Source organism: Podarcis tiliguerta (assembly GCF_965153285.1).
Source record: "Podarcis tiliguerta genome assembly, chromosome: 18".
Lineage (NCBI taxonomy): Eukaryota > Metazoa > Chordata > Lepidosauria > Squamata > Lacertidae > Podarcis > Podarcis tiliguerta.
In genome coordinates this window covers 5,301,783-5,328,326 of record NC_139551.1, presented here as the reverse complement: position 1 = coordinate 5,328,326, position 26,544 = coordinate 5,301,783, and the positions used below count along the sequence as shown (strand labels likewise).

Sequence of the window (26,544 nt, the reverse complement as noted above, 5' to 3'; positions counted from 1 at the left end):
CACGAGTTTGACCAAACTGCGTGAGGCAGTGGAAGACAGGAGTGCCTGGCATGCTCTGGTCTAGGGGGTCACGAAGAGTCGGACACGACTAAACAACAACAACATATTAAGGTGGGGGGGGGAGCCACTGTAAAAAGCATATTGCACCAAAAAAGAGAGAGGGTTTTGTGGTCCTGAGCCGTTTAAGGCTTTATAGGTCAGAACCAACACTTGGGCCCGGAAACGGAACAGCCTCAGTTCAGTATATCTGAAGGAGCGTCTCCACCCCCATCGTTCTACCCGGACACTGAGGTCCAGCTCCGAGGGCCTTCTGGCGGTTCCCTTCCTGCAAAAAGCCAAGTTACAGGGAACCAGGCAGAGGGCCTTCTCGGTAGTGGCGCCCGCCCTGTGGAACACCCTCCCACCAGATGTCAAAGAGAAAAACAATTACCATACTTTTAGAACACATCTGAAGGCAGCCCTGTTTAGGGAAGCTTTTAATGTTTAACAGACTATTGTATTTTAATATTTTGTTGGAAGTCACCCAGAGTGGCTGGGGAAACCCAGCCAGATTGGTGGGGTATAAATACATTGGTACCTCGGGTTAAGTACTTAATTCGTTCTGGAAGTCCGTTCTTAACCTGAAACACCACTTTAGCTAATGGGGCCTCCCGCTGCTGCCGCGCCGCCAGAGCACGATTTCTGTTCACATCCTGAAGCAAAGTTCTTAACCCGAGGTACTATTTCTGGGTTAGCGGAGTCTGTAACCTGAAGCGTATGTAACTTGAAGCGTATGTAACCCAAGATACCACTGTAATAAATTATTATTATTATTATTATTATTGTTATTATTGGTAGCCAGTGCATTCGGACCAGGATCGGTGCAATATGCTCAAACCATCTTGCTACGGTGAGCAACCCAGCCGCTGGATTCGGCACCGGCTGAAGTTTCCGAACCGTCTTCAGAGGCAGCCCTACGTAGAACGCATTGCGGTAATCTAACATTGAGGTTACCAGAGCATAGACGACAGTAGTTAGGCTATCCCGGTCCAGATAGGGGCGTGGCTTCTAGGGGCCGTGGGCGGGGCCTGGGGCGAAAGTGGGTGGAGCAACAGACAACGGCTCTTATTCTTGTCCAGCAGGTTGCATACCAGCAGTGCAAAGGCTGGGGGTTTTGTGCCCCCAAGCGCCCACCCAGTGGCGTAGCGTGGGTTGTCAGCACCCGGGGCAAGGCAAGTAATTTGCGCCCCCCCCCGCTGCACTGTCCCTCCCCCAGATAGTCCCTCGCTCTCTCTCCGCACCGCACCGCACGCCTGGCACCCCCCCCTCCACAGTGGGCGGCGACCCGGCGGCTCGGATCGGATTCGCACAGCCAGCACTGCAGTGAGAGAGAGTGAGTGAGCCAGGTAGGGGCAGAGAGCTGCGAGTGCGAGCGCCCCCCCCAGATGTTGCGCCCGGTGCGGCTGGCCCCCCTGCACCCCCCACGCTACGCCACTGTGCCCACCTCGCGCACATGCGCATCTCACACAAAGTCCCCCTGTCCCCTCACCTCCTCCAGAGCCGCAGTTTGGAGACAACTGCCCATTGGAACAGGTGCACATATTGGGTCGGGAGCAGAACCCATCTCCGCAGGAGTTCCGGCAAATGGCTGTTGGGGAAAAGGGGGGAGAGAAAGAGAAAAGGAGTTTAAAGACCCTGCCCTTTCATCCCTACCCTAACGTTCCTCCGTTGAGGCTCTCTTCCTCTCCATTCCGTCCTCACAACAACCCTGTCAGGTGGGCTCGCCTGAGAGCTCACAAGGTCACCAGGGCCGGATTTAGGTTTGATGAGGCCCTGAGCCACTGAAGGCAAGGGACGCGGGTGGTGCTGTGGGTTAAACCACAGAGCCTAGGGCTTGCCAATCAGAAAGTCGGCGGTTCGAATCCCCGTGACGGGGTGAGCTCCCGTTGCTCGGGCCCTGCTCCTGCCAACCTAGCAGTTTGAAAGCACGTCAAAGAGCAAGTAGATAAATAGGTACCACTCTGCGGGAAGGTAAACGCTGTTTCCGTGCGCTGCTCTGGTTCGCCAGAAGCGGCTTAGTCCTGCTGGCCACATGACCCGGAAGCTGTACGCCGGCTCTGTCGGCCAATAAAGCGAGATGAGCGCTGCAACCCCAGAGTCGGTCATGACTGGACCTAATGGTCAGGGGTCCCTTTACCTTTCAGCCACTGAAGGTAATGGGGCCCTTTCTGTGTCCAGCTGTCCTTTGCCAGCAACAAATTGCTGCTGTTGAATATATGCTACATGGTAATTTATGGAGCTAATAGGTATCTCAAGCCATTTGCACATGTTGCCGTGCAACCAGTCCATGCAGAATGTAGGCACCCTATATATAAAGATAAAGGGACCCCTGACTGTTAGGTCCAGCCGTGGCCGACTCTGGGGTTGCGGCGCTCATCTCGCTTTATTGGCCGAGGGAGCTCGCGTACAGCTTCCTGGTCATGTGGCCAGCAGGACTAAGCCGCTTCTGGCGAACCAGAGCAGCGCACGGAAACGCCGTTTACCTTCCCGCGAAAGCGGTGCCTATTTATCTACTTGCACTTTGATGTGCTTTCGAACTGCTAGGTTGGCAGGAGCAGGGACCGAACAATGGGAGCTCACCCCGTCACGGGGATTCGAACCGATGACCTTCTGATCGGCAAGCCCTAGGCTCTGTGGTCTAACCCACAGCTCCACCCGCGTCCCCCCAGCACTCTTAGGAAACTACAATTCCCAGAACTCACTGGGTGGAACCGCAACCGGTTAAAAGGCCATAACGCTGTGTTAAGTGGGAGCTATACCAGGCTTGCAAACCAATTGTAAAACATCTTTGTAATTTAGCCCTGGAAGGAGCTTTCAAGCAGCTGAAACAAAAGATCTCTTGCAAAACCAACTTTTCTGGTTGTGTAATTTGAGGATCTTCATGGGGGGTGGGGACAAGCAAGTTGGAGCTTTCCATTTGTTTGAGTTCTTGTTTTGATCCCAAGGACAGCTCACACTTGTAGGTAGAACATCAAACCGAAATGTCTCACCCCAATAAAGCGAAGCCGTGGAAACGGCAATTTTAAGAACATTTCATGCCCCAGAGTTAACGCTGCTTGCACAAAACCAACTTAATATGGAACGTTTTTAAAAGCAGAGGTATATAAGCCATTAAATTATAAGAAAGAAACAGTAAACCAGCTCAGATCCCCAGCTATAGAGCAGCGGTCCCCAGCCTGTGGCCCATGGGCCGGAAGCAGCCCACAGAGGCCATTTAACTGGCCCACAAGCCGCCCCCGAACCGAGCCGCCTGCTTGGCAAGTCCCCACGCACTGCGCTAAACCGGCGCAGCGCGGCGCAGGCGGGGACTCTCTTCCACGGCTCCGGAAATTTCTTCTGCACATGCCCAGATGCCGGAAATTGCTTCTGCACTGGTTAATTAATTAATGCACTGGTTCCCGCCGGGGAGACATAACCCTGGCTCATACTCATGGACAATGCACTGTTCCTGCCAGGGAGACATAACCCTGGCTCATATGGACAACATACTGGTTCCCACAGGGGAGACATAACGCTGGCTCATACTAACAGACAATGCACTGGTTCCAACAGGTTAGACATAACCCTGGCTCAAACTCACGAACAATGCACAGGGAGACATAACCCTGGCTCATACTCATGGACAATGCACTGGTTCCCACCAGGGAGACATAACCCTGGCTCATACTCACAGACAATGCACTGGTTCCCACCGGGGAGACATAACCCTGGCTCATACTCATGGACAATGCACTGGTTCCCACAGGGGAGACATAACCCTGGCTCATACTCACAGACAGTGCACTGGATCCAACTAGGGAGACCTAACCCTGGCTCACACTCACAGACAATTCACTGGTTCCCACCAGGGAGACATAACCCTGGCTCATGCTCACGGACAATGCACTGGTTCCCACAGGGGAGACATAACCCTGGCTCATATTCACAGGCAATGCACAGGTTCCCACAGGGGAGACATAACCCTGGCTCATATTCATGGACAATGCACTGGTTCCCACAGGGGAGACATAACCCTGGCTCATACTCACAGACAGTGCGCTGGTTCCCACCGGGGAGACATAACCCTGGCTCATACTAACAGACAGTGCACTGGATCCCACCAGGGAGACATAACCCTGGCTCACACTCACAGACAATGCACTGGTTCCCACCAGGGACACATAACCCTGGCTCATACTAATGGACATTGCACTGGTTCCCACCAGGGAGACATAACCCTGGCTCATACTTACGGACAATGCACTGGTTCCCACCAGGGAGGGTCTTCCATCCTGGACAGCAGTACGAGTGGAACCGTGATCCGCAGACGTTGGGCCTGAAAGTCAATGAGAGAGTCACAAGCTGAACGTTTGCTCCCTGCTTGCAGCGGCCAACAAACCTGTAGGTGGGGCAGATTGCGGCGTTTACCTGGATGCTACCTGTCTCTGGGGTTGTTCAGAGCAACTGCAAACAGCTGAGACTTCCTGACGCTGAGTGAGACCATCGTCCACCTTAGCATCACTTACACTGATCGGCAAGAGCTCCTTGGAGCCTCAAGGCAGACATTGGGCTCTCCTAAACTTGCAGCCAAGACTGATCTGACTGGCAGCAGTTTCCTGGGATTTCAGGCAAAGGCGATTTCCGACTCTGACCTGGAGACCCTAGGGCCTGTTGCATGCCATTGAACCCATTGCCAGGGATTGGTCAGCCGTGATTCCTGCATTTCAGCAGGTTGGACTGGATGACCTTTGGGTGCCTTCCGTTCTATGAGCATCAGGAGAACTTAAAGGTTACAGCAGCGTTGTTGAGACATCAGAGAGAGAAGACAGGGTTTAAAGACTATTTACAGAAAGTTTAAAGACTATTTACAGAAATATTATAAAATTAATGAATGTTAGAATGATGTTGGATTGAGGTTAAGGGGCTTTTAGTAACAACGGTACGAAGGAATATGTAAAAATGGAATGTTAACAGGTGAAAACTTAAAGGCATAATATATTAAGACTAAGATAAGGATAAGGTAGAGGGAAAGGATTTGCTGAATAAATAAATTGAATTGGAATACAAAGAGGGGAGGTGTGGGGAGGTCCGAGAAACAAGCAAATGCAAGACATATTATGAAAATTGAATTGTTTTTTAACTGTTTTTTATCATTTTTGTGTATTTTTTTCTTTCTTTTCTTTTGTGAAAATCAAAAAAATATTATTTTTTCAAAAGAAGAGAGAGAAGACAGGGTTCAGCAGAGGGAGAGAAATAAAAACAGAATGGAAAAGGGGGTGGGAAGTCAACAAAAATAATGGTTTTACTATGTATTGAAACGTATGTGTTAATTTATTTGTTTTTGAAAAGTTTAAAAAGATGATAAGGAATAAGTGTGAATTTCGAGGAGACAGAATCATAAAATCATAGAGTTGCGTCGCATAGATTCGCTTTTGTTAGAGCCAGATTTAATGTGTTCCCCTCAAACGTGTTGAGCAATAGATTTTCTAACGGTAAAACCTCTGTTTTATGTGCATGTGACAACAAATCAATAGAATCCCTTTATCATATCTTGTTTAATTGTCCTTTATATTTTGTTCCCCGATCAAGGATTCTGAGTTCAATCATTTTGGAAACTGTTCCTAAACCACCCGAATTACATCTTGCCTATCTACTCCAGGACATTGACTCTTATAGAACATTACAGGTTGCCAGATTCCTGAATCCAGTTCTTTCATATAAAAGACTTCATGGAATGCTGCATGACTATTAAAAATCTAGTAAACTTTATCCACCATCCTTATACTCAAGGCCACAATATGGTATATCTAGAGATGGTACGTAACGTGAAGGAGATTACGCGTTGAAATATTTTAGTTGATATTTTAGAATGTAAAATGCTACTTTATTTATTGATTGGTTTTACCTTGTGGGCTTATAGCCGAATAAAGTATCTGAATCTGAAAACCATAGAATTGTAGAGGGACCCAGGGGTCATCTAGTCCAACCCCCTGCAATGCAGGAAACCTCAACTAAAGGACCCACGACAAATGGCCATCCAACTTCTGCTTTGAAACCTCCAAGGCAGTCTGCCCACATCCCAAGGGAGACCGTTCTACTGTCGAACAGCTCTCACTGTCAGAAAGTTCTTCGTGATGTTGAGTTTCTTGTCACTTGAAGCCATGGGTTCGAGTCCTGCCCTTCCAGAGCAGGAGAAAACAAGCTCGCTCCATCCTCTGTGTGAGAGCCCTTTAGATCTTTGAAGATGGCTCTCATATCTCCTCTTCTCCGGGCTAAACATACCCATCTCCTTCCATCGTTCCTGTGCTTCAGTTCCCGTGTTGTTTTGGGACATAGCTGTCAACGCTTCCCTTTTTTTAAAGGGAAATTCCCTTATTCCGAATAGGATTCCTCGCAAGAAAAGGGAAAAGTTGACAGCTGAAAGTTGGACCATAAAGAAGGCTAACCGCCGAAGAATTGATGCTTTTGAATTCTGGTGCTGGAGGAGACTCTTGAGAGTCCCATGGACTGCAAGAAAATCAAACCTCTCCATTCGGAAGGAAATCAGCCCTGAGTCTCACTGGAAGGACAGATCCTGAAGCTGAGGCTCCAAGACTTTGGCCGCCTCATGAGAAGAGAAGACTCCCTGGAAAAGACCCTGATGCTGGGAAAGATGGAGGGCACAAGGAGAAAGGGACGACAGAGGACGAGATGGTGGGACAGTGTCCTCGAAGCTACCAGCATGAGTTTGACCAAACTGCGGGAGGCAGTGGAAGACAGGAGTGCCTGGCGTGCTCTGGTCCAGGGGGTCACCAAGAGTCGGACATGACTAAACGAGTAAACAACAATGTTTTGGGAAGAGTAAACCAGGCCTTCAAATGCAATTGAGCTACATCCCTAGCTGTGATCGGCCGACTTAGCTCGCGATGCTTTGCAGACTCCCCTGACAGCAAGGCTCCCTGCATTTACCTGGGAGTAAACCTCCTTGAACTCAACGGGGATTAACCTCCGAGCCAAGAAAAGGCTTGGGAACGAGTCATTGCACAGCAGCATGACCCTGAAAATGCTCACCGGGGAGCATTCAGCGCCAGTTCCAGCGCGGCTTTGTCCCAAGATGTGTGTGGGCTGGACCACAGCCTCAGACATACCTTTGCTCGTAGTTCTTGTATCAATACATCTGCTATATGTTTACATTATGGGCTGGAGGTGGGGGGTTAGGAAGAGGGGGGTTCTCTCTCTCACAAACACACACATCCAAGAACGACAGAACATGCTTATAGTAAAGGATTCTGTGGTCTAAACCACTGAGTCTCTTGGGCTTGCCGATCGGAAGGTCGGTGGTTCGAATCCCCACGACGGGGTGAGCTCCCGTTGCTCTGTCCCACCTTCTGCCAACCTAGCAGTTCGAAAGCACACCAGTGGTACCTCAGGTTAAGTACTTAATTCGTTCCGGAGTTCCATTCTTAACCTGAAACTGTTCTTAACCTGAAGCACCACTTTAGCTAATGGGGGTCTCTTGCTGCTGCCGTGCCGCCAGAGCACGATTTCTGTTCTCATCCTGAAGCAAAGTAATTAACCCGAGGTACTATTTCTGGGCTAGCGGAGTCTTTAACTGAAGCGTATGTAACCCGAGGTACCACTATAAATAGGTACTGCTGCAGCGGGAAGGTAAACGGTGTTTTCGTGCAATCTGGTTTCCGTCACAGCGTCCTGTTGCGCCAGAAGCGGTTTAGTCCTGCTGGCCACATGACCCAGAAAGCTGTCTGCGGACAAACGCCGGCTCCCTCGGCCTGAAAGCGAGATGAGCACTGCAACCCTACAGTCACCATGGACTGGACTTAACCATCCGTGGGTCCTTTACATAGAATCATAGAGTTGGAAGAGACCACAAGGGCCATCGAGTCCAACCCCCTGCCAAGCAGGAAACACCATCAGAGCACTCCGGACATATGGTTGTCAAGCCTCTGCTTAAAGACCTCCAACGAAGGAGACTCCACCACACTCCTTGGTAGCAAATTCCACTGTCGAACAGCTCTTACTGTCAGGAAGTTCTTCCTAATGTTTAGGTGGAATCTTCTTTCTTGTAGTTTGGATCCATTGCTCCGTGTCCGCTTCTCTGGAGCAGCAGAAAACAACCTTTCTCCCTCCTCTATGTGACATCCTTTGATATATTTGAACATGGCTATCATATCACCCCTTAACCTCCTCTTCTCCAGGCTAAACATGCGCAGCTCCCTTAGCCGTTCCTCATAAGGCATCGTTTCCAGGCCTTGGACCATTTTGGTTGCCCTCCTCTGGACACGTTCCAGTTTACCTTTACCTATAATACAGGCAGAGGCTCTGTGGTCACAAGGCATGGGTGTCCTGATAAGGTCTTGATGTGACCGTACATCCGAGTGCAATGGAAAACACAACTGCTTCTCCAGCCCCCACCGAGGGATCAAAAAAATTCCATCTCCTTGTCTATTTTTGCCTGCCTCCAATCCAAAGTTCTCCCCCTTGCATGTCTTTTTTTATATATAAAAAGAAAAACAAACAGACTCCCTTGGGAGGGGATGGATTCTCCTTTCAGATAGATAGATAGATAGATAGATAGATAGATAGAGATAGGTTTTTTTAGATTTTTCTAATTTACATTTCATTTAGTAAAGGTAAAGGGACCCCTGACCATTAGGTCCAGTCGTGACCGACTCTGGGGTTGCAGTGCTCATCTCGCTTTATTGGCCGAGGGAGCCGGCGTACAGCTTCCGGGTCATGTGGCCAGCAGGACTAAGCCGCTTCTGGAGAACCAGAGCAGCGCACGGAAACGCCGTTTACCTTACCTTACATTGATTATTGCTTTCCTTTTATGGATCAATGGTCTTGTCAGATAGTAAAATTCATGTTAAACTGTTGTTTTGGGGCTTGATTTTAAAAATCTGGAACAGATTAATCCGTTTCGCATTGCTTTCTATCGGAAAGCGCACCTTGGCTTCGGAACGATTTGGTTATGGAACGGACTTCCGGAACGGATTAAGTTTGAGAACCGAGGTCCCACTGTATTTCTCAGGGAGCAATCCGTAAATGCGACAGAATGCAGGGGGAATGAGACACGCAGGCAGGAAATGGTCAGCAAACCAATTTAAGCGCAAAAACATTTGGGGGAAGAAGAGAGCAGATCACACGACGCCTCGCCAGCTGCAGCACCAAATGGAAGGAAAAACAGCCACCTTTTGTTGCAAAGGATGAGCCACCCACGACCATGTCTGTCAAGTTTATTAATGGGTTCCGATGCCTCCATCTAACAGCTGGTTTTACTTTAATGCTTTTAACGCCCTCTGCCCAGCTTTCTCGGCCAAGGGGCAATTTTATGATTCCACGAATGCTAATAATAATAATAATAATAATAATAATAATAATAATAATAATAATTTATACCCCGCCCATCTGGCTGGGCTTCCCCAGCCACTCTGGGCGGCTTCCAAAAAAATATTAAGATACTGTAATACATCAAACATTAAAAGCTCCCCTAAACAGGGCTGCCTTCAGATGTCTTCTAAAAGTCTGGTAGTTGTTTTTCTCTTTGACATCTGGTGGGAGGGCATTCCACAGGGTGAGTGCCACTAGCAAGAAGGCCCTCTGCCTGGTTCCCTGTAACATGGCTTCTCGCAGTGAGGGAACTGCCAGAAGGCCTTCGGTGCTGGACCTCAGTGTCTGGGTAGAATGATGGTGGTGGAGACGCCCCTTCAGGTATACTGGGCTGAGGCCGTTTAGGGCTTTCAAGGTCAGCACCAACACTTTGAATTGTGCTCAGAATCATGCTGGGAGCCAATGTAGGTCTTTCAAGACCGGTGTTATAGGGTCTCGGAGGCCGCACCCAGTCCCCAGTCTAGCTGCCACATTCTGGATTAGTTGTAGTTTCCGGGTCACCTTCAAAGGTAGCTCAACATAGAGTGCATTGCAGTAGTCCAAGTGGGAGATAACCAGAGCATGCACCACTCTGGCGAGACAGTCCACAGGCAGGTAGGGTCTCATCCTGCGTACCAGATGGAGCTGCCCTGGACACAGAATTGACCTGCGCCTCCATGGACAGCTGTGAGTCCAAAATGACTCCCAGGCTGCACACCTGGTCCTTTAGGGACACAGTTGCCCCGTTCAGGACCAGGGAGTCCCCCACCCCCACCCACCCCCTGTCCCCCCAAAACAGTACTTCTGTCTTGTCAGGATGCAACCTCAATCTGTTAGCCGCCATCCATCCATAAAACATATTCAGTCATGATGCACTGGGCAAGAGATTTGGAATATAATATTCAGATGGCAGACTGGGAAACGTGCCAAGCACCCACAAATTTTGGTGCCACAGCCATGGCACCCATGGCCCCAGGCACCCACAGTCGTGGCAGAGCCAGGTTGGCGCTCCTGGCCTCAGCACCATGCCGATCTACAAAACCTGCTTGTTTCTTTGAAGACTGTGACGTAATGATTTCCGTTCCCCGCTGAAATCGTAAGCTGGCCTCCTATATCCTGGTCGCCAGTGGCGTGAAAATACTGCTTTAATACAGGGGTCAGCAAACTTTTTCAGCAGGGGGCCAGTCCACTGTCCCTCAGACCTTGTGGGGGGGGGGCAGACTATACAGTCATACCTCGGGTTACAGCCGCTTCAGGTTGCGTTTTTTTGGGTTGCAGACCGCCGAAACCCAGAAGTACCAGAACGGGTTACTTCTGGGTTTCGGCGCTCACGCATGTGCAAAAGCACTAAATCGCACTTCACACATGCACAGAAGCGCTGAATCGCATCCCGCACGTGTGCAGATGCGGGTTGCGAACACTGCGGGTTGTGAACGTGCCTCCTCATCATCATCATAGAACTGTAGAGTTGGAAGGGACCCTGAGGATCATCTAGTCCAACCCCCTGCAATGCAGAATATGCAGCTGGTCCATACAGGGATCAAACCTGCAACCTTGGTGTTATCAGCACCATGATCTAACCAACTGAGCTATCCAGGCTCATCTCCTGCATGGATCACGTTCACAACCCGAGCATCGATTGTATTTTGAAAAATAATAATAATGAACGAACACCTATGCCCCACAAATAACCCAGAGATGCATTTTAAATCAAAGCATACCGTATTTTTCGCTCCACAGGACACACCTTGTTTTAGAGGGGGGGAACAAGAAAAAAAAATCTGACCCTCTCTGCTCAGCGTCCCTTCAGCGAAGCAGCAGGAGAAATGGAGTCCCTTCCATTTCTCCTCCCGCTTGGCTGAAGGGGCGCTGCGCGGCTCTCCCTCTCTGCTGAAGCCGGGAGAGTCTTGCTCTCCAGGCTTCAGCGAAAGCAACATGTAGCCTCCGGAGCGCAGCGGGACTTTCCGCTGCACTCCGAAGGCTTCAGGTGGCTATCCCTGAAGCCTGGAGAGAGAGAGGGGTCGGTGCGCACTGACCTCTCTTGCTCTCCAGGCTTCAGCGAAAGTAACATGAAGCCTCCGGAGCGTGGAGAGAGCGCTCCCTCCGTGCTTCAGAGGCTTTGCGTTGCTATCGCTGAAGCCAAGGAGCCTGCATTCGCTCCATAGGACGCACACACATTTCCCCTTAATTTATGGAGGGGAAAAAGAGCGAAAAATACGGTACGTTCTACTCATGTCAAAACAAGGCATGCCCCACAAATAACCCAGAGATGCATTTAAAATCAAAGGACACATTCTACTCATGGAAAAACATGCTGTTTCCCGGACCATCTGCGGGCCAGATTTAGAAGGCGATGGGGTCGGATCCGACCCCCGGGCCTTAGTTTGCCTACCCATGGCTTACCCTCTCAAAGTGTCGTGGCCTCTTCGCCTCACTCTGCTGGGGGGCTGCTTGCTCTCGTAGCTGCTTGCAAATCTGTCGGGCTGGAGGTCTCCGTCATGCTGTCCGCTGGCAAACTCTTGGTAGAAGGCGAGGGACGTGCACCCCAGGAGGAAGCGGGTCACCCACAGGGGTCCCATAATGGGTGCAAGGAATCAGGGCACCAATGCCTTGGGTCCAGCGGGAGGGTCTCTGCAGCCCAACACCAGGAAATCAGAACTTACTTTTCTGAGCTGGAAGGGAAAAGAAATCAGTTAAGGTCCCGAACTTCTCAAGTGCTTCATGGTCCATTATATATATACACACACACACACACACAGATATAGATATAGATATAGATATAGATATAGATATAGATATAGATATAGATATAGATATAGATATAGATGATATAGATATAGATGATATAGATGCAGAAAGTGAGGAGGAATTAAAGAACCTTTTATTGAGGGTGAAAGAGGAGAGCGCAAAATATGGTCTGAAGCTCAACATCAAAAAAACGAAGATCATGGCCACTGGTCCCATCACCTCCTGGCAAATAGAAGGGGAGGAAATGGAGGCAGTGAGAGATTTTACTTTCTTGGGCTCCATGATCACTGCAGATGGTGACAGCAGCCACGAAATTAAGAGATGCCTGCTTCTCGGGAGGAAAGCAATGACCAACCTAGACAGCATCTTAAAAAGTAGAGACATCACCTTGCCAACAAAGGTCCGTATAGTAAAAGCTATGGTTTTCGAACCGCCAACCTTCTGATCGGCAAGTCCTAGGCTCTGTGGTTTAACCCACAGCGCTACCCGCGTCCCTTAAAGTGGCCTTGTGCCTTTGTCTTATTTAAATGACTGGCTTTGCTTTGGAAGTGGAGCTCAGAGAATCTGCCTCTGTTGCCTCTCTCTCTCTCTATATATGTATATATATGTGTGTGTGTGTATATATATATATATATATATATATACCAAATCTTGTACAATGCATGTATTTCCCTCTCGGCAGTTCCTTAATCATGCACATCTGCGCATCGATAAACACACCGCGGAAAAGAGAGAGGAATGTTGACGTGAAACAATATACAATTCGGTTCTGTGTTGATAAAATCACTGGCAAAAACATGCAACGGCCTGGTTCACACAATGCATGGTTCACGATGGTTTAATAAACCACTGTTTAGGGCACTGGCGGACAAAGAGGGCGGGGGAGCGGTTTGCCTCAGGTGCCATCGGGCGGGGGGGTTGACATCGCAGCAGCCCCCACCCCCTGGGACGTTCGGCGCTCGCCGCACACACCCCAGATTTGCATGCCATGCACCCCGCGGGTGGCACGCCATTCCACCTGAGACGTGTAATAATTAATAATAATAATAATAATAATAATAATTTACTATTTATACCCCGCCCATCTGGCTGGGTTTACCTAGCCACTCTTGGTGGCTTCCAACCGAATATTAAAAACAATACAGTGGTACCTCGGGTTACATACGCTTCAGGTTGCATATGCTTCAGGTTACAGACTCCGCTAACCCAGAAATAGTGCTTCAGGTTAAGAACTTTGCTTCAGGATTAGAACAGAAATCGTGCTCCTGCGGCGCAGCAGCAGCAGGAGGCCCCATTAGCTAAAGTGGTGCTTCAGGTTAAAACCAGTTTCAGGTTAAGAACAGACCTCCGGAATGAATTAAGTAATTAACCCGAGGTACCACTGTACAGCGTCAGACATTACAAACTTCCCTAAACCGGGCCACCTTCAGTTGTCTTTTAAAAGTAAAATAGTTGTTTATTGCCTTGGCATCTGATGGGAGGGCGTTCCACAGGGAGGGTGCCACCACCGAGAAGGCCCGCTGTCTGGTTCTCTGCAACCACACTTCTCGCAGGGAGGGAACTGCCAGAAGGCCCTCGGAGCTGGAGCTGACGCTCCTTCAGAGATACTTTGCAAAGACCGTTTAGGGCTTTAAAGGTCAGCACCAACACTTTGAATTGTGCTCGGAAGCATACTGGGAGCCAATGTAGGTCTTTCAAAACCAGTGTTATATGGTCTCAGAGGCAGCTCCCAGTCACCAGTCTGGCTGCCACATTCTGGATTAGTTGTAGTTTCCAGGTCACCTTCAAAGGGAGCCCCACGGAGAGCGCATGGCAGTAGTCCAAGCAGGAGATAACTAGAGCATGCACCACTCTGGCGAGACAGTCCGCGGGCAGGGTGGGTCTCATCCTGTGTACCAAATGGAGCTGCCCTGGACACAGAATTGACCTGCGCCTCCATGGACAGCTGTGAGTCCAGAATAACTCCCAGGCTGCACACCTGGTCCTTCAGGGGCACAGTTACCCCATTCAGGACCACAATTTTTTCCCCTGGGAGACAATGAAGGTCTTTCAGGACCAGAATGTATGCCGCTCCCGGTAGCTTTGCCACTGGTTTACGGCAGGGGTTTTCAACCGTTGAGCAGTGGCACCCTGGGGTGCCTTGAAGGATGGTCAGGGGTGCTGTGGGCAACACTAGCCTCTGCCCCTCTTTCCTTCACTCTTTCCTCTGATGCCCTCTCGCATCTCTGCCTCCCAAATGCTAGCATGACTGTTTGTTGTAGCAGCCCTGGCTACAAGCCCCGCAGGTGAATGGATCGCCGAAGAATGGATGCTTTTGAATTCTGGTGCTGGAGGAGACTCTTGAGAGTCCCATGGACTGCAAGAAGATCCAACCTCTCCATTCTGAAGGAAATCAGCCCTGAGTGCTCACTGGAAGGACAGATCCTGAAGCTGAGGCTCCAATACTTTGGCCACCTCATAAGGAGAGAAGACTCCCTGGAAAAGACCCTGATGTGGGGAAAGATGGAGGGCACAAGGAGAAGGGGACGACAGAGGACAAGATGGTGGGACAATGTTCTCGAAGCTACCAGCATGAGTTTGACCAAACTGCGGGAGGCAGTGGAAGACAGGAGTGCCTGGCGTGCTCTGGTCCAGGGGGTCACGAAGAGGCAGACACGACTAAACGACTCAACAACAACAAATACGGTTCTAACAAGATGGTTTTGGGGTGTGGTGTTTTGCCAGAGTGTGGGAGCATATACAGTGGTACCTCGGGTTAAGTACTTAATTCGTTCCAGAGGTCCGTTCTTAACCTGAAACTGTTCTTAACCTGAAGCACCACTTTAGCTAATGGGGCCTCCCGCTGCTGCCGCACCGCTGGAGCTCGATTTCTGTTCTCATCCTGAAGCAAAGTTCTTAACCTGAAGCACTATTTCTGGGTTAGCGGAGTCTGTAACCTGAAGCGTATGTAACCTGAAGCGTATGTAACCCAAGGTACCACTGTATACACACCAGCTCAATGCCACACAAAGGGGTCTCATTGCAATCAGAAAAAGAGCCATAGAAGAAGTTGAAGGGACCCGGGGTCATCTAGTCCAACCAGACGCACATAGGAGCACATCAATGCGCATGACTGCACATCAGCCATGTGGAAAGGGAAAGAAACAAAGGAACAGAAGCCTGTGGCAAACAACCCACACTCTGATTGTGAAATTAACTTTTGACATTGAAATCAGGTGGTGCGTGAGGGAGCAATGTCCGGGGGGGAAAGACCCTAACTAGGGAGTTTTGCAAATCTGCCAGTTTGGGTTTCGTTCTGTTTCTCATTCGCCCAGCCTTAAATTCAGTTTAATTTCTACATCTCTACATTGTAAAGGACCCCTGACCATTAGGTGCAGTCGTGACCTACTCTGGGGTTGCGGCGCTCATCTCGCTTTAGTGGCTGAGGGAGCCGGCGTACAGCTTCTGGGTCATGTGGCCAGCAGGACTAAGCCACTTCTGGCGAACCAGAGCAGCACACGGAAACGCCGTTTACCTTCCCGCCGGAGCGGTACCTATTTATCTACCTGCACTTTGACGTGCTTTCGAACTGCTAGGTGGGCAGGAGCTGGGACCGAGCAACAGGAGCTCACCCCATCGTAGGGATTCGAACCACCAACCTTCTGATCGGCAAGTCCTAGGCCCTGTGGTTTAACCCACAGCGCCACCTGCGTCCCTTACATCTCTACATTAGTTGATGGTTTATTTTTCTATTATTATTATTAACATCCTCATGAAAACTCATCAGCATTTTCCATGTGAATTATTGCTATCTGGGACAGGCTGCAGCTCAGCTTTGCGTGCAGAAGACCCCTGGCATTTCCAAGTGCAGAATGTTCCCTATTTGCATCCCCGGAGAGCGGCTGCCAGTCCGAGCAGACAATATGGGGGCTAGATGGACAAATACTTTGAGCTGTTCTAAAGCAACTCTCTATGTGCCTGGGTTTAGGGTTTAGAAGATCCCTGGCATTTCCAAGTGTGGAATTTCCCCTGTTTGCATCCCCGGAGAGCGGTTGCCAGTCAGAGCAGACAATATATAATTGTAATAATAATAATAATAATAATAATAATAATTTATTATTTATACCCCACCCATCTGGCTGAGTTTCCCAAGCCACTCTGGGTGGCTCCCAATCAAGTATTAAAAACAATACAGCGTTAAATATTAAAAACCTCCCCGAACAGGGCTGCCTTCAGATGTCTTTTAAAGATAGGATAGCTACTTATTTCCTTCACATCTGAAGGGAGGGCGTTCCACAGGGCGGGCGCCACTACCGAGAAGGCCCTCTGCCTGGTTCCCTGTAACCTTACTTCTCGCAATGAGGGAACTGCCAGAAGGCCCTCGGAGCTGGATCTCAGGGTTCCTTGCAGAACGATGGGGGTGGAGACACTCCTTCAGGGATACTGGGCCGTTTAGGGCTTTCAAGGTCAGCACCAACACTTTGAATTGTGCTCGGAAATGTACTGGGAGCCAATGAAGATCTCTCAGGACCGGTGTTATGTGGTCCCAGCGGCCACTCCCAGTCCCCAGTCTAGCTGCCGCATTCTGGATTAATTACAGTTTCCGGGTCACCTTCAAAGGTAGCCCCACGTAGAGCGCATTGCAGTAGGGGGCTAGTTGGACAAATGCTTTGAGCTGTTCTAAAGCAACTCCCTATGTGCCTGGGTTTAAGCACCCAGCCCACTGTTTTCCTGCCATATGCCCCCTCCCCTCTTCAGCCTACATTCCAGCTGGAAGGCACTTTGTTATTCCACCTGAAGACCACCCAACGAGTTTACAACCTGGATGGCATCCGAAACAAAGGCGTCTCAAGCCCCTTAGAGTCTTCGTCTGCCGGGATGGCTGAGAAACTCAATTCAGATTGCAGTTACAGGCAAACAGAGTATAATTTACACTCTCCGCAACAAAGCACAAACATTGCTAGCCTTTGAAAATTCGCAGTTTCCTGAATTTTGCAATGCACCTCTCCAGTCAAGCAATGTGTACAGCCATGCTTAGAAATGCACCTACTTGTATTCATAACCTTATTGCAATAGCGCACCATAACCAGGAGAAATTTCTTTGCAAAAGTGTGCATTTTTAGTAGCAATGTTGCTAGAGGGCTGCTGGGTTTTTATGAGGATTTTCAAACAAATAGTTTGCAGACTGATGTGGAATAACAGAGAAGCGGACTTAAAGCAGGGTTGCCACATTTCAAAAAAGTGAAAATCTGGACACAAAAGTCTAGATTTCCGACATGGGTTGCCATAAGTCCGGATTTTCCCAGACATTTCAGCAATTTCCACCCAGAGACTGTTTCCGACTGCCGTATTCTGGCTGTGTCCAGGAAATTCCGGACGTAGGACAGCTCTAACTTAAAATGTGGAGAAACAGAGAAAAAGAGAAATTGAGAGATTTCAGGGGTTGCAAAACTTCCTACCTGCCAACATTTCTCTAATGAAAATAGGGACGTCCTAAGGAAAACGCGGGTGGCGCTGTGGTCAAAACCACAGAGCCTAGGGCTTGCTGATCAGAAGGTCGGCGGTTCAAATCCCCACGATGGAGTGAGCTCCCATTGCTCGGTCCCACCTCCTGCCAACCTAGCAGTTCGAAAGCACCTCAAAGCGCAAGTAGATAAATAGGTACCACTCCGGCGGGAAGGTAAACTGCGTTTCCGTGTGCTGCTCTGGTTCGCCAGAAGTGGCTTAGTCATGCTGGCCAAATGACCCAGAAGCTGTACGCCGGCTCCCTCGGCCAATAAAGCGAGATGAACGCCGCAACCCCAGTGTTGGCCACAACTGGACCAAATGGTCAGGGGTGCCTTTACCTTTAAGGAAAAGCAGGGCATTCCAATCAGAAACCAGGTCAGCTTCTGTAAATCCGGGACTGTCCCTGGAAAATAGGGGTGCTTGGAGAGTCTGCATCTAGTCCAACCGCTTGCAAGGCGGGAATCTCAGTTAAAGCATCCCTGATAACTGCCAAAGACAGCCTGGCAAGAGCTACTCGACAGTGGAATGTGCTCCCTCGGAAAGTGATGGACTCAGTGGCGTAGCGTGGGGGGTGCAGGGGGGGCCGGCCGCACCGGGCGCAACATCTGGGGGTTAGGGTTAGGGGGCGCAAATTACTTGCCTTGCCCCGGGTGCTGACAACCCATGCTACGCCACTGGATGGACTCTGCTTCCACAGAGGTCTCTCTCTCTCTCTCTCTCTCTCTCTCTCTCTCTCTTGCAAATTGATCTCATCAGACCCTCTAAGTCACATATCATCATTTAGCTCCATTGGTAGAGCATGAGCCTCTTAGGCACATGGGTTCAAGCATCACCTTGGGCAAAAGACGCCAGCATTGCAAAGGTCAGACTAGATGACTCACGAGGTCCCTTCCGACTCTACAATTCTACAATTCTTCGTATAAAGTGGTACCTCGGGGTAAGAACTTAATTCGTTCTAGAGGTCCGTTCTTAACCTGAAACTGTTCTCAACCTGAAACACCACTTTAGCTAATGGGGCCTCCCGCTGCCGCCGGAGCACGATTTCTGTTCTCATCCTGAAGCAAAGTTCTTAACCCAAAGGACTATTTCTGGGTTAGTGGAGTCTCTAACCTGAAGCGTCTGTAACCCGAGGTACCACTGTATATAGTTTTCTGCCCTGTGCTACCGGGAGATCAAAAGTCTCTCTCTTTCTCTTTCTTAAATGGTAAGGTAAAAGGTAAAGGACCCCTGTACAGTTAAGTCCAGCCAAAGGCGACTATGGGGTTGCGGCGCTCATCTTGCTTTCAGGCCAAGGGAGCTGGCGTTTGTCCGCAGACAGCTTTCCGGGTTGTGTGGCCGGCAGGACTAAACCCCTTCTGGCACAACAGAACACCGTGATGGAAACCAGAGCTCACGGAAACGCTGTTTACCTTCCCGCCGCAGTGGTACCTATTTATCTACTTGCGCTGGCGTGCTTTCAAACTGCTGGGTTGGGACAAAGCAAGGGGAACTCACTCCGTCGTGGGGATTCGAACCGCCGACCTTCTGGTCGGCAAGCCCAAGAGGCTCAGTGGTTTAGACCACAGCACCACCCGCATCTCCCTCTTAAATGGATCTCATCAGGCGCTCTCGGTCATGTGGGACCACTATCACAGTCAAACGCATTTTTGAGAAGCTCTGGTTATCTGCTCAAGACATGCCTGTCCGTTCCCTCTTCCCAATTTGGGCAGCCGTAGTAAACATCTCCGCTTCTCTCCCCCAGTTTATCTTGCTGTGGAATCCCTTTGAGCTCACGACGCGCCTCTCTGAATTGGGATTAACGTGACGGGGAGCATGGAAGACGTTAAGAAGAAAGGAAACGAAAAACGAATGGACATTCCAGTCAATCATTGCAGCTCTGGCTAGGTTGGATTCCCAAGGAAAGGAAATCTGAGAGGGGCTTAGCTCCCAGACCTCAGCGAGACAGAAACCCCGACAGAGATGGTGTGAGGCTTGCCTGTGAAGGCAGAACAGCCCAGATCTGACCTGGGGGGTTCTGATCAGGATACCCTCCTCAGCTGATTTCAGATTGGCTCGTTTTCACGGAGGACCTTAAGGTACATAAATAGCAACACCCTAGAGGTTCCGGTTCCCAGTAGTGATGTATGGAAGTGAGAGCTGGACCATAAAGCAGGCTGATCACCGAAGAATGGATGCTTTTGAATTATGGTGCTGGAGGAGACTCTTGAGAGTCCCATGGACTGCAAGAAGATCCAACCTCTCCATTCTGAAGGAAATCAGCCCTGAGTGCTCACTGGAAGAACAGATCCTGAAGCTGAGGCTCCAATACTTTGACAGCCTCATGAGAAGAGAAGACTCCCTGGAAAAGACCCTGATGTTGGGAAAGATGGAGGGCACAAGGAGAAGGGGACGACAGAGGACGAGATGGTGGAACAGTGTTCTCGAAGCTACCAGCATGAGTTTGACCAAACTGCGGGAGGCAGTGGAAGACAGGAGTGCCTGTTGTGCTCTGGTCCAGGGGGTCACGAAGAGTCGGACATGACTAAATGACTAAACAACAACAACCGTGGTCCTGGGCCCTAAGGAAGTCAGATTAGCCTCAACCAGAGCCAGGGCCTTTTCAGCCAAAAGCCTGGTGGAACGCTCTGTCTCATGAGACCAGGGCCCTACAAGATCTGATTTCTTTCCGCAGGGCCTGTAAGACAGAGATGTTCCACCTGGCTTTTAGCTTGGAATTAATTTGATTCCTTCTCTCCCTCTTCCTTTCCCCTTTTTCCTTCTGTGATCGAACTCCTACTTGGGGACTTCCCTGGCTTTTTTCTGCCCCACGTAGTCTGGACAGTTAGCCTTGGTGAAGACTTGACGTTTTCATCACCCAAAAAGTTCTTGAGTTTCTGCTGAAACGAGGCTGCATTTTAATGTTGTATTTTAATCTTGATTTTTAAATTGTACTGTGGTACCTCGGGTTACATACGCTTCAGGTTACAGACGCTTCAGGTTACAGACTCCGCTAACCCAGAAATAGTACCTCGGGTTAAAGAACTTTGCTTCAGGATAAGAACAGAAATCGTGCTCCGGCGGAGCGGCAGCAGCGGGAGGCCCCATTAGCTAAAATGGTGCTTCAGGTTAAGAACAGTTTCAGGTTAAGAATGGACCTCCGGAATGAATTAAGTACTTAACCCCAGGTACCACTGTGTTTCAATCAATTGTTTTATATCTGCTGTTAGCCGCCCCGAGCCCGGTCTTGGCTGGGGAGGGCGGGGTATAAATAAAATTTATTATTGTTGTTATTATTGTTATTGTTATTAAACTGGGAAGGGTAGCTGATGCCGCAGAAGACAGAATCAGAATTCAAGGTGACCATCAAGAGTGGCCAATGTCAGAGTCTACTCTTAAACAGAAAAAAAACCAGCTTCATAGATATAAAATTGGTGACACCTGGCGTTCTAGCAGTACATGTTGAAAGGATCTGGGGGTCTTGGTGGACCACGAGCTTCACATGAGTCCACAGTGTGATGCAGCAGCAACAAAACCCTAATGTCTAATTTCCCGATCAAGGGATGTCATAGTCCCGCTATATTCTGCCTTGGTCAGACTACACCTCATAGAATCATAGAGTTGGAAGAGACCACAAGGGCCATCGAGTCCAACCCCCTGCCAAGCAGGAAACACCATCAGAGCACTCCGGACATATGGTTGTCAAGCCTCTGCTTAAAGACCTCCAAAGAAGGAGACTCCACCACACTCCTTGGCAGCAAATTCCACTGTCAAACAGCTCTTACTGTCAGGAAGTTCTTCCTCATGTTTAGGTGGAATCTTCTTTCTTGTAGTTTGGATCCATTGCTCCGTGTCCGCTTCTCTGGAGCAGCCGAAAACAACCTTTCTCCCTCCTCTATGTGACATCCTTTTATATATTTGAACATGGCTATCATATCACCCCTTAACCTCCTCTTCTCCAGGCACACCTGGAATACTGTGTCCATTTCTGGGCACCACAATTTATGAAGGATGTTGACAATCTGGAAGGTGTGCAGAGGAGGGTGACTGAGATGATCAAGGGTCTGCAAACCAAGCCTGATGAGGAACGGTTGAAGGAGTTGACATGTTTAGCCTGGAAAAGAGGAGATATGAGAGCCATCTTCAAATATCTACAGGGCTGCCACATGGAAGATGGAGCAAGCTTGTTTCCTCCTGGTCTGGAGGGGAGGACTCGAAGCCGTGGCTTCAAGTTACATGAAAGAAGACTCCAGGAAGAACTTTCTGATGGCAAGAGCTGTTCAACAGTGGAACGGACATCCTTGGAAGATGGTGGAAGATGGAGGTTTCTGCTTTGAAGGTTGTACTAAATGAGACATGTAAAGGTAAAGGTAAAGGGACCCCTGACCGTTAGGTCCGGTCATGGCCGACTCTGGGGTTGCGGTGCTCATCTTGCTTTACTGGCCGAGGGAGCCGGCGTACAGCTTCCGGGTCATGTGGCCAGCAGGACTAAGCTGCTTCTGGCAAACCAGAGCAGCGCACGGAAACGCCGTTTACCTTCCCTCCGGAGCGGTACCTATTTATCTACTTGCACTTTGACGTGCTTTCAAACTGCAAGGTTGGCAGGAGCAGGGACCGAGCAACGGGAGCTCACCCCATTGTCACGGGGATTCAAAACCGCCAACCTTCTGATCAGCAAGTCCTGGGCTCTATGGTTTAACCCACGGTGCCACCCGCCTTGTACTAGAGACCAATTGGGGTCTCTCTTAAGCCAAGAGAGAGAGAGAAAGATCAAGTACTCTCAGTGTGGTATAGACAGCCCAATGGCTTGACTCTGTACCCATGGAAGAAGGCAGTCTGCTTTGTTTGTTTGCAATGATAAAAAAGACTATAGTTTCTCTTGCAAACAAAAAAACAGTAAGTTTTATCATCACAACAACCTTGTGAGCTAGGCTTCATTCTGCGGGGTGGTCGCTTTTCCGAAACTGAGAATTTTCCGGACATTTCCCCAAGCCGTTAATTTTTCCAGGGGGCGGGGAATCAATGTCATAATTAACAAAGAATGGGTTCCAACTGCACAAACAATAATACGCAAAGCATTTTCCCCCTTCCCCGTAGCTTTTAGCTTTGTTTACAAAATGCAAGTAAAGTAAACATGCTAAATTAGATGGCTCTCCGGGGCATCAGAAAATGTCTCGATGCAAGCTGAATTTTTTCCGACGCTAATTGCCCAGGCAAAAAACTAATTCAGCTTTTTTAGGGGGCAGGAAGAAAAGCCATATTACAGGGCAGATTAGACTACTTTGAGAGCCTGACTCAGCCAAGATCACCTAGCAAAGCGATCTTCAGAACTACATGAAGATTTGAACCCAGGCCTTGGCCTACTGCCCTCGCCGCTGTCTGAGACAGTGCATAGTAATCCGAGTACCATATTTTTTGCTCTATAAGCCTCGCTTTTTCCCTCCTAAAAAGAAGGGGAAATGTGTGTGCGTCTTATGGGGCGAATGCAGCCTGCGCAGCTATCCCAGAAGCCAGAAGAGCAAGAGGGATTGCTGCTTTCACTGCGCAGCGATCCCTCTTGCTGTTCTGGCTTCTGAGATTCAGAATATATTTTTTTCTAGTTTTCCTCCTCCAAAAACTAGGTGCATCTTATGGTTTGGTGCATCTTATAGAGCGAAAAATACGGTAAATCCAAGGTTGCTCAAAGAAGTGAGCCAAAGCCTATGCTAAAGGAAGGTGAAAGGATGGGATCGTCTTTGCCAAGATGAAGGTGACGTGGTCCCCCAAAAAGCTGGTTATATTGTTTATGTATTGCTGCCACTGCAGCCAGAATTCTGTATGCACAGAAATGGGAAGTAGTTGCAATGAAAGAGGACTTTAAAATGATTGGACTACCGTGGTACCTTGGAAGTCAAACAGAATCCGCTTCGGAATTCCATTCGACTTCCAAAATGTTCGGAAACTAAGGCACGGCTTCCGATTGGCTGCAGGAGGCAGAGCTGGCGATGAGCCCAACCAGAAGGCAACGGAGGAAGGTGAACGATACTAGAAGACATCTGAAGGCAGCCCTGTTTAGGGAAGCTTTTAATGTTTGATGAATTACTGTATTTAAATATTTTGTTGGAAGCCGCCCGGAGTGGCTGGGGAAGCCCAGCCAGATTGGGGGGGGGGTATAAATTATTGTTGTTGTTGTTGTTGTTGTTGTTGTTGTTGTTGTGTCATGTTATTATTTTATCAGGCTGCATGCTCATGGAACAGATCGTCCGGGAGTGACCTAAGATTCTAGTCCAGGGGTCAGCAAACTTTATCAGCAGGGGGCCGGTCCACTGTCCCTCAGGCTTTGTGGGGGGCCAGACTATATTTTTTTTGGAGGGGGGGAATGAACGAATTCCTATGGCCCACAAATAACCCAGAGATGCGTTTTAAATAAAAGCACACATTCCACTCATGTATAAACACCAGGCAGGCCCCACAAATGACCCAGAGATGCATTTTAAATAAAAGGACGCATCCTACTCATGTGAAAACACACTGATTGCCGGATCGTCCGTGGGCCGGATTGAGAAGGCGATTGGGCCGGATCCGGCCCCCAGGCCTTAGTTTGCCTACCTATGTTCCAGTCCTCATGAGTGATTCAGAAGCTGTCTTAGACGGAGTCAGATTGTTGGTCCTGGTGGCTGCATTCTAGAGATGCTGTGATGAAAACCAATACCTCCTCAGTCACACACACACACACACACACACACTGGGCTATGCCCCTCTTCCAGTTTGATCCGCAAGGGCACTCCACGCATGGGAGCCTCGTCACGTGAGAATCTCCCCACACCCTGGACGTGTGGGGCGGTTGGCGGGCAGAGCAGGAGCGCAGGAATGTCCTCGGAGCTTTTTTCTCCCCCCCCCCACAAACTTTGCTCCTGATGTGCAACCCATTTCTACGCTCCTCATCAGAAGCAGGGAACCCCCACCATCCTCATCAAACCCCCAACATCCCCTCTCCCCCCCCCCGCAACTCACCAAGAGCGCGCCCCCGAAACAAAACTAGTCGATGTCGCAAACCATAGAAGGCAACGCCTCGGTCCTCCCCAATAAAATATTTGAGGGTGCTGGGGCCCCCAAAGTTAGTGGACATTGCCGTTCCAATGGTGCACCATATCATGCAGGGCGGGGCTTAATTGTCCCCCGAAAAAAATATTTTATTCAAGTTGCAAACAGAACAGTTCCCGCATATACAACTCCCAGGGAACCCGGGGAGGTGTCACCCATTTTGCAAACCTCTCCCAGCAGCACCGAGGGGGGGGGTAGGCATGCCAGAGGCTGTCGGAGCAACATGTGAGAAAGCTTAACCCACCCCCCTCCTAAAAATTAGCAGGGGGAGGAAGCGTGAAGAGGAACAAAGAGACCCCTCCTGATCTGCCTTGCCCAGCTATGCGCTGCGTTTGTCTGCTCCAGGGCTCGGGGGGTGGCGCGCGATCCGGGGCCACCACGCGGAATGGGGGTGGTGTGGGTGCGGCACCCCCAGAGCAATCTAAGGTAGGCAGGGCATGCAGCAACTCCACGCAAGCGAGCGACACAACCACACACACACGCCGGCACAAGAAGTCCCCGCGCAATGAATGGGAGCAGTGGCGTAGCGTGGGTTGTCAGCACCCGGGGCAAGGCAAATAATTTGCGCCCCCTAACCGGTGGATTTTAGTAGGGGCAGAGAGCTGCGAGCGCACCCCCTCCCAGATGTTGCGCCCGGTGCGGCCGCCCCCCCCCTGCAGCCCCCACGCTACGCCACTGAATGGGAGCCGTGCGCCAGGGCGCACGACGACGCGCATCTAGATGTACTCGCACGGGGAAAGCGCTTGTGTCCCGCCACATCCCCATTCGAAATCTCAGCTTAGGTCTCCGCGGTCACGCCCGGAAGAGAGAGAACAGAATCTAACCTCCTTGTCAATGGTGCGGGGAGGGAGAGGACGAGAGAGGGAGGCTGGCTTTAAAAAAAATAAAATTAAATTTTTTTGGAAACCAGACAGACTCACTCCTGCGATCCGGGACAAGAAGACGGAAAATCCCGCCGCCAGCGCGAGTTTTCTTGTTTTGGTGCCCGTGGGAAACTCTTTCGAAGCCCCCTTAGAAAGTTTTGAGTTGTTGGGGGGTGGGAGAATTGGGCTTTCTTGTCATTCCCAAAAGCACCCCCAACGCATCCCCCCAAAGTGGAGAGAACGGTATCTCGAAAGCGGGGGGCTCTCTTGGCTTGCTAGCCTTCCCCCTGGGTGGGATCGGGGAAGAAAGACGATGGGCTGAGGAATGTCAGAAGTGAACAAAGAAAACGGGGGGGGGGCGCAGAGAGAAGGGAGAGGGGCGACAAAGGACGGCGCAGCAAAGAAAAACCCACCCGCCCAGTTTGCAAAAGTCACTGGAATAGTTTTCCTGGCGGGTGTCCGTCCCGTCCCCCCTCCGCCGCCAACAACCCCCACCCCTAACCAAAAACCATTGACATAATCTGGAGCGATGTTTTAAACAAAAAGTATAGATAGAAGTTTTACAGATACCTTCTTGGTCCTAGAATTCCAAAGATGAGCGGTGGATTTCTTTGTTTAAGTTCTGAGCCGGGCAGGAGGGGGGGGGGGAGAAAGAGGGGGGGAAATTTGCAGCCTTTTTGGAGAAAAGGAGGAGAGCGACCTCCAAATCGGGCAGGAGGGAGGTCCTTGCAGCTTGAGAAGGGGTGCTGGGTGGGGAGGAGGGAGAAGAGGAGGGGGCAGAGAGGGAGGAAGGCTACATTCTTCAGCCAAAAGTTTGTAACTTCAAGGCTTGGTGGAAGGCAGTGAGGGGGCATAAGGTGGGGGGGTTTAGCCGGTGGGGGTGGGCTTTCAAAAGCAGGGGCTGCCGTCTCCCTAATGTCTCCTTGGCCCCCTGGTTCTGGAGACCCCGGAAAGCCGCCTGCCTCCTTCCCCCCCCCCCCAATTTCCCCTCCCCATGACAGCT

At 50.0% G+C, this 26,544-nt stretch overlaps 1 protein-coding gene across 8 annotated transcripts in view; it reads right to left on the bottom strand.

Moving 5' to 3' along the window:
* FBN3 (fibrillin 3) overlaps window positions 1–26,200 on the bottom strand; it is a 153,870-nt gene extending 127,670 nt beyond the window's left edge. For 5 of the 8 annotated variants that reach the window (XM_083421307.1, XM_083421314.1, XM_083421313.1 and 2 more), the window contains exons 1-4: window positions 26,112–26,200; window positions 11,788–12,056; window positions 4,272–4,354; window positions 1,529–1,627 (exon numbers count right to left, since the gene is read on the bottom strand). In XM_083421307.1, coding sequence (XP_083277433.1) covers window positions 1,529–1,627; window positions 4,272–4,354; window positions 11,788–11,963 — 358 coding nt within the window. In that variant the 5' untranslated portion in view covers window positions 11,964–12,056; window positions 26,112–26,200. Of the gene's footprint in view, window positions 1–1,528; window positions 1,628–3,471; window positions 3,479–3,710; window positions 3,823–3,884; window positions 3,937–4,271; window positions 4,355–11,787; window positions 12,057–26,111 lie in introns of those variants that run through there. The other 3 variants (XM_083421308.1, XM_083421309.1, XM_083421310.1) reach the window with 3 other exon arrangements.
* Window positions 26,201–26,544: the final 344 nt, after the last annotated feature.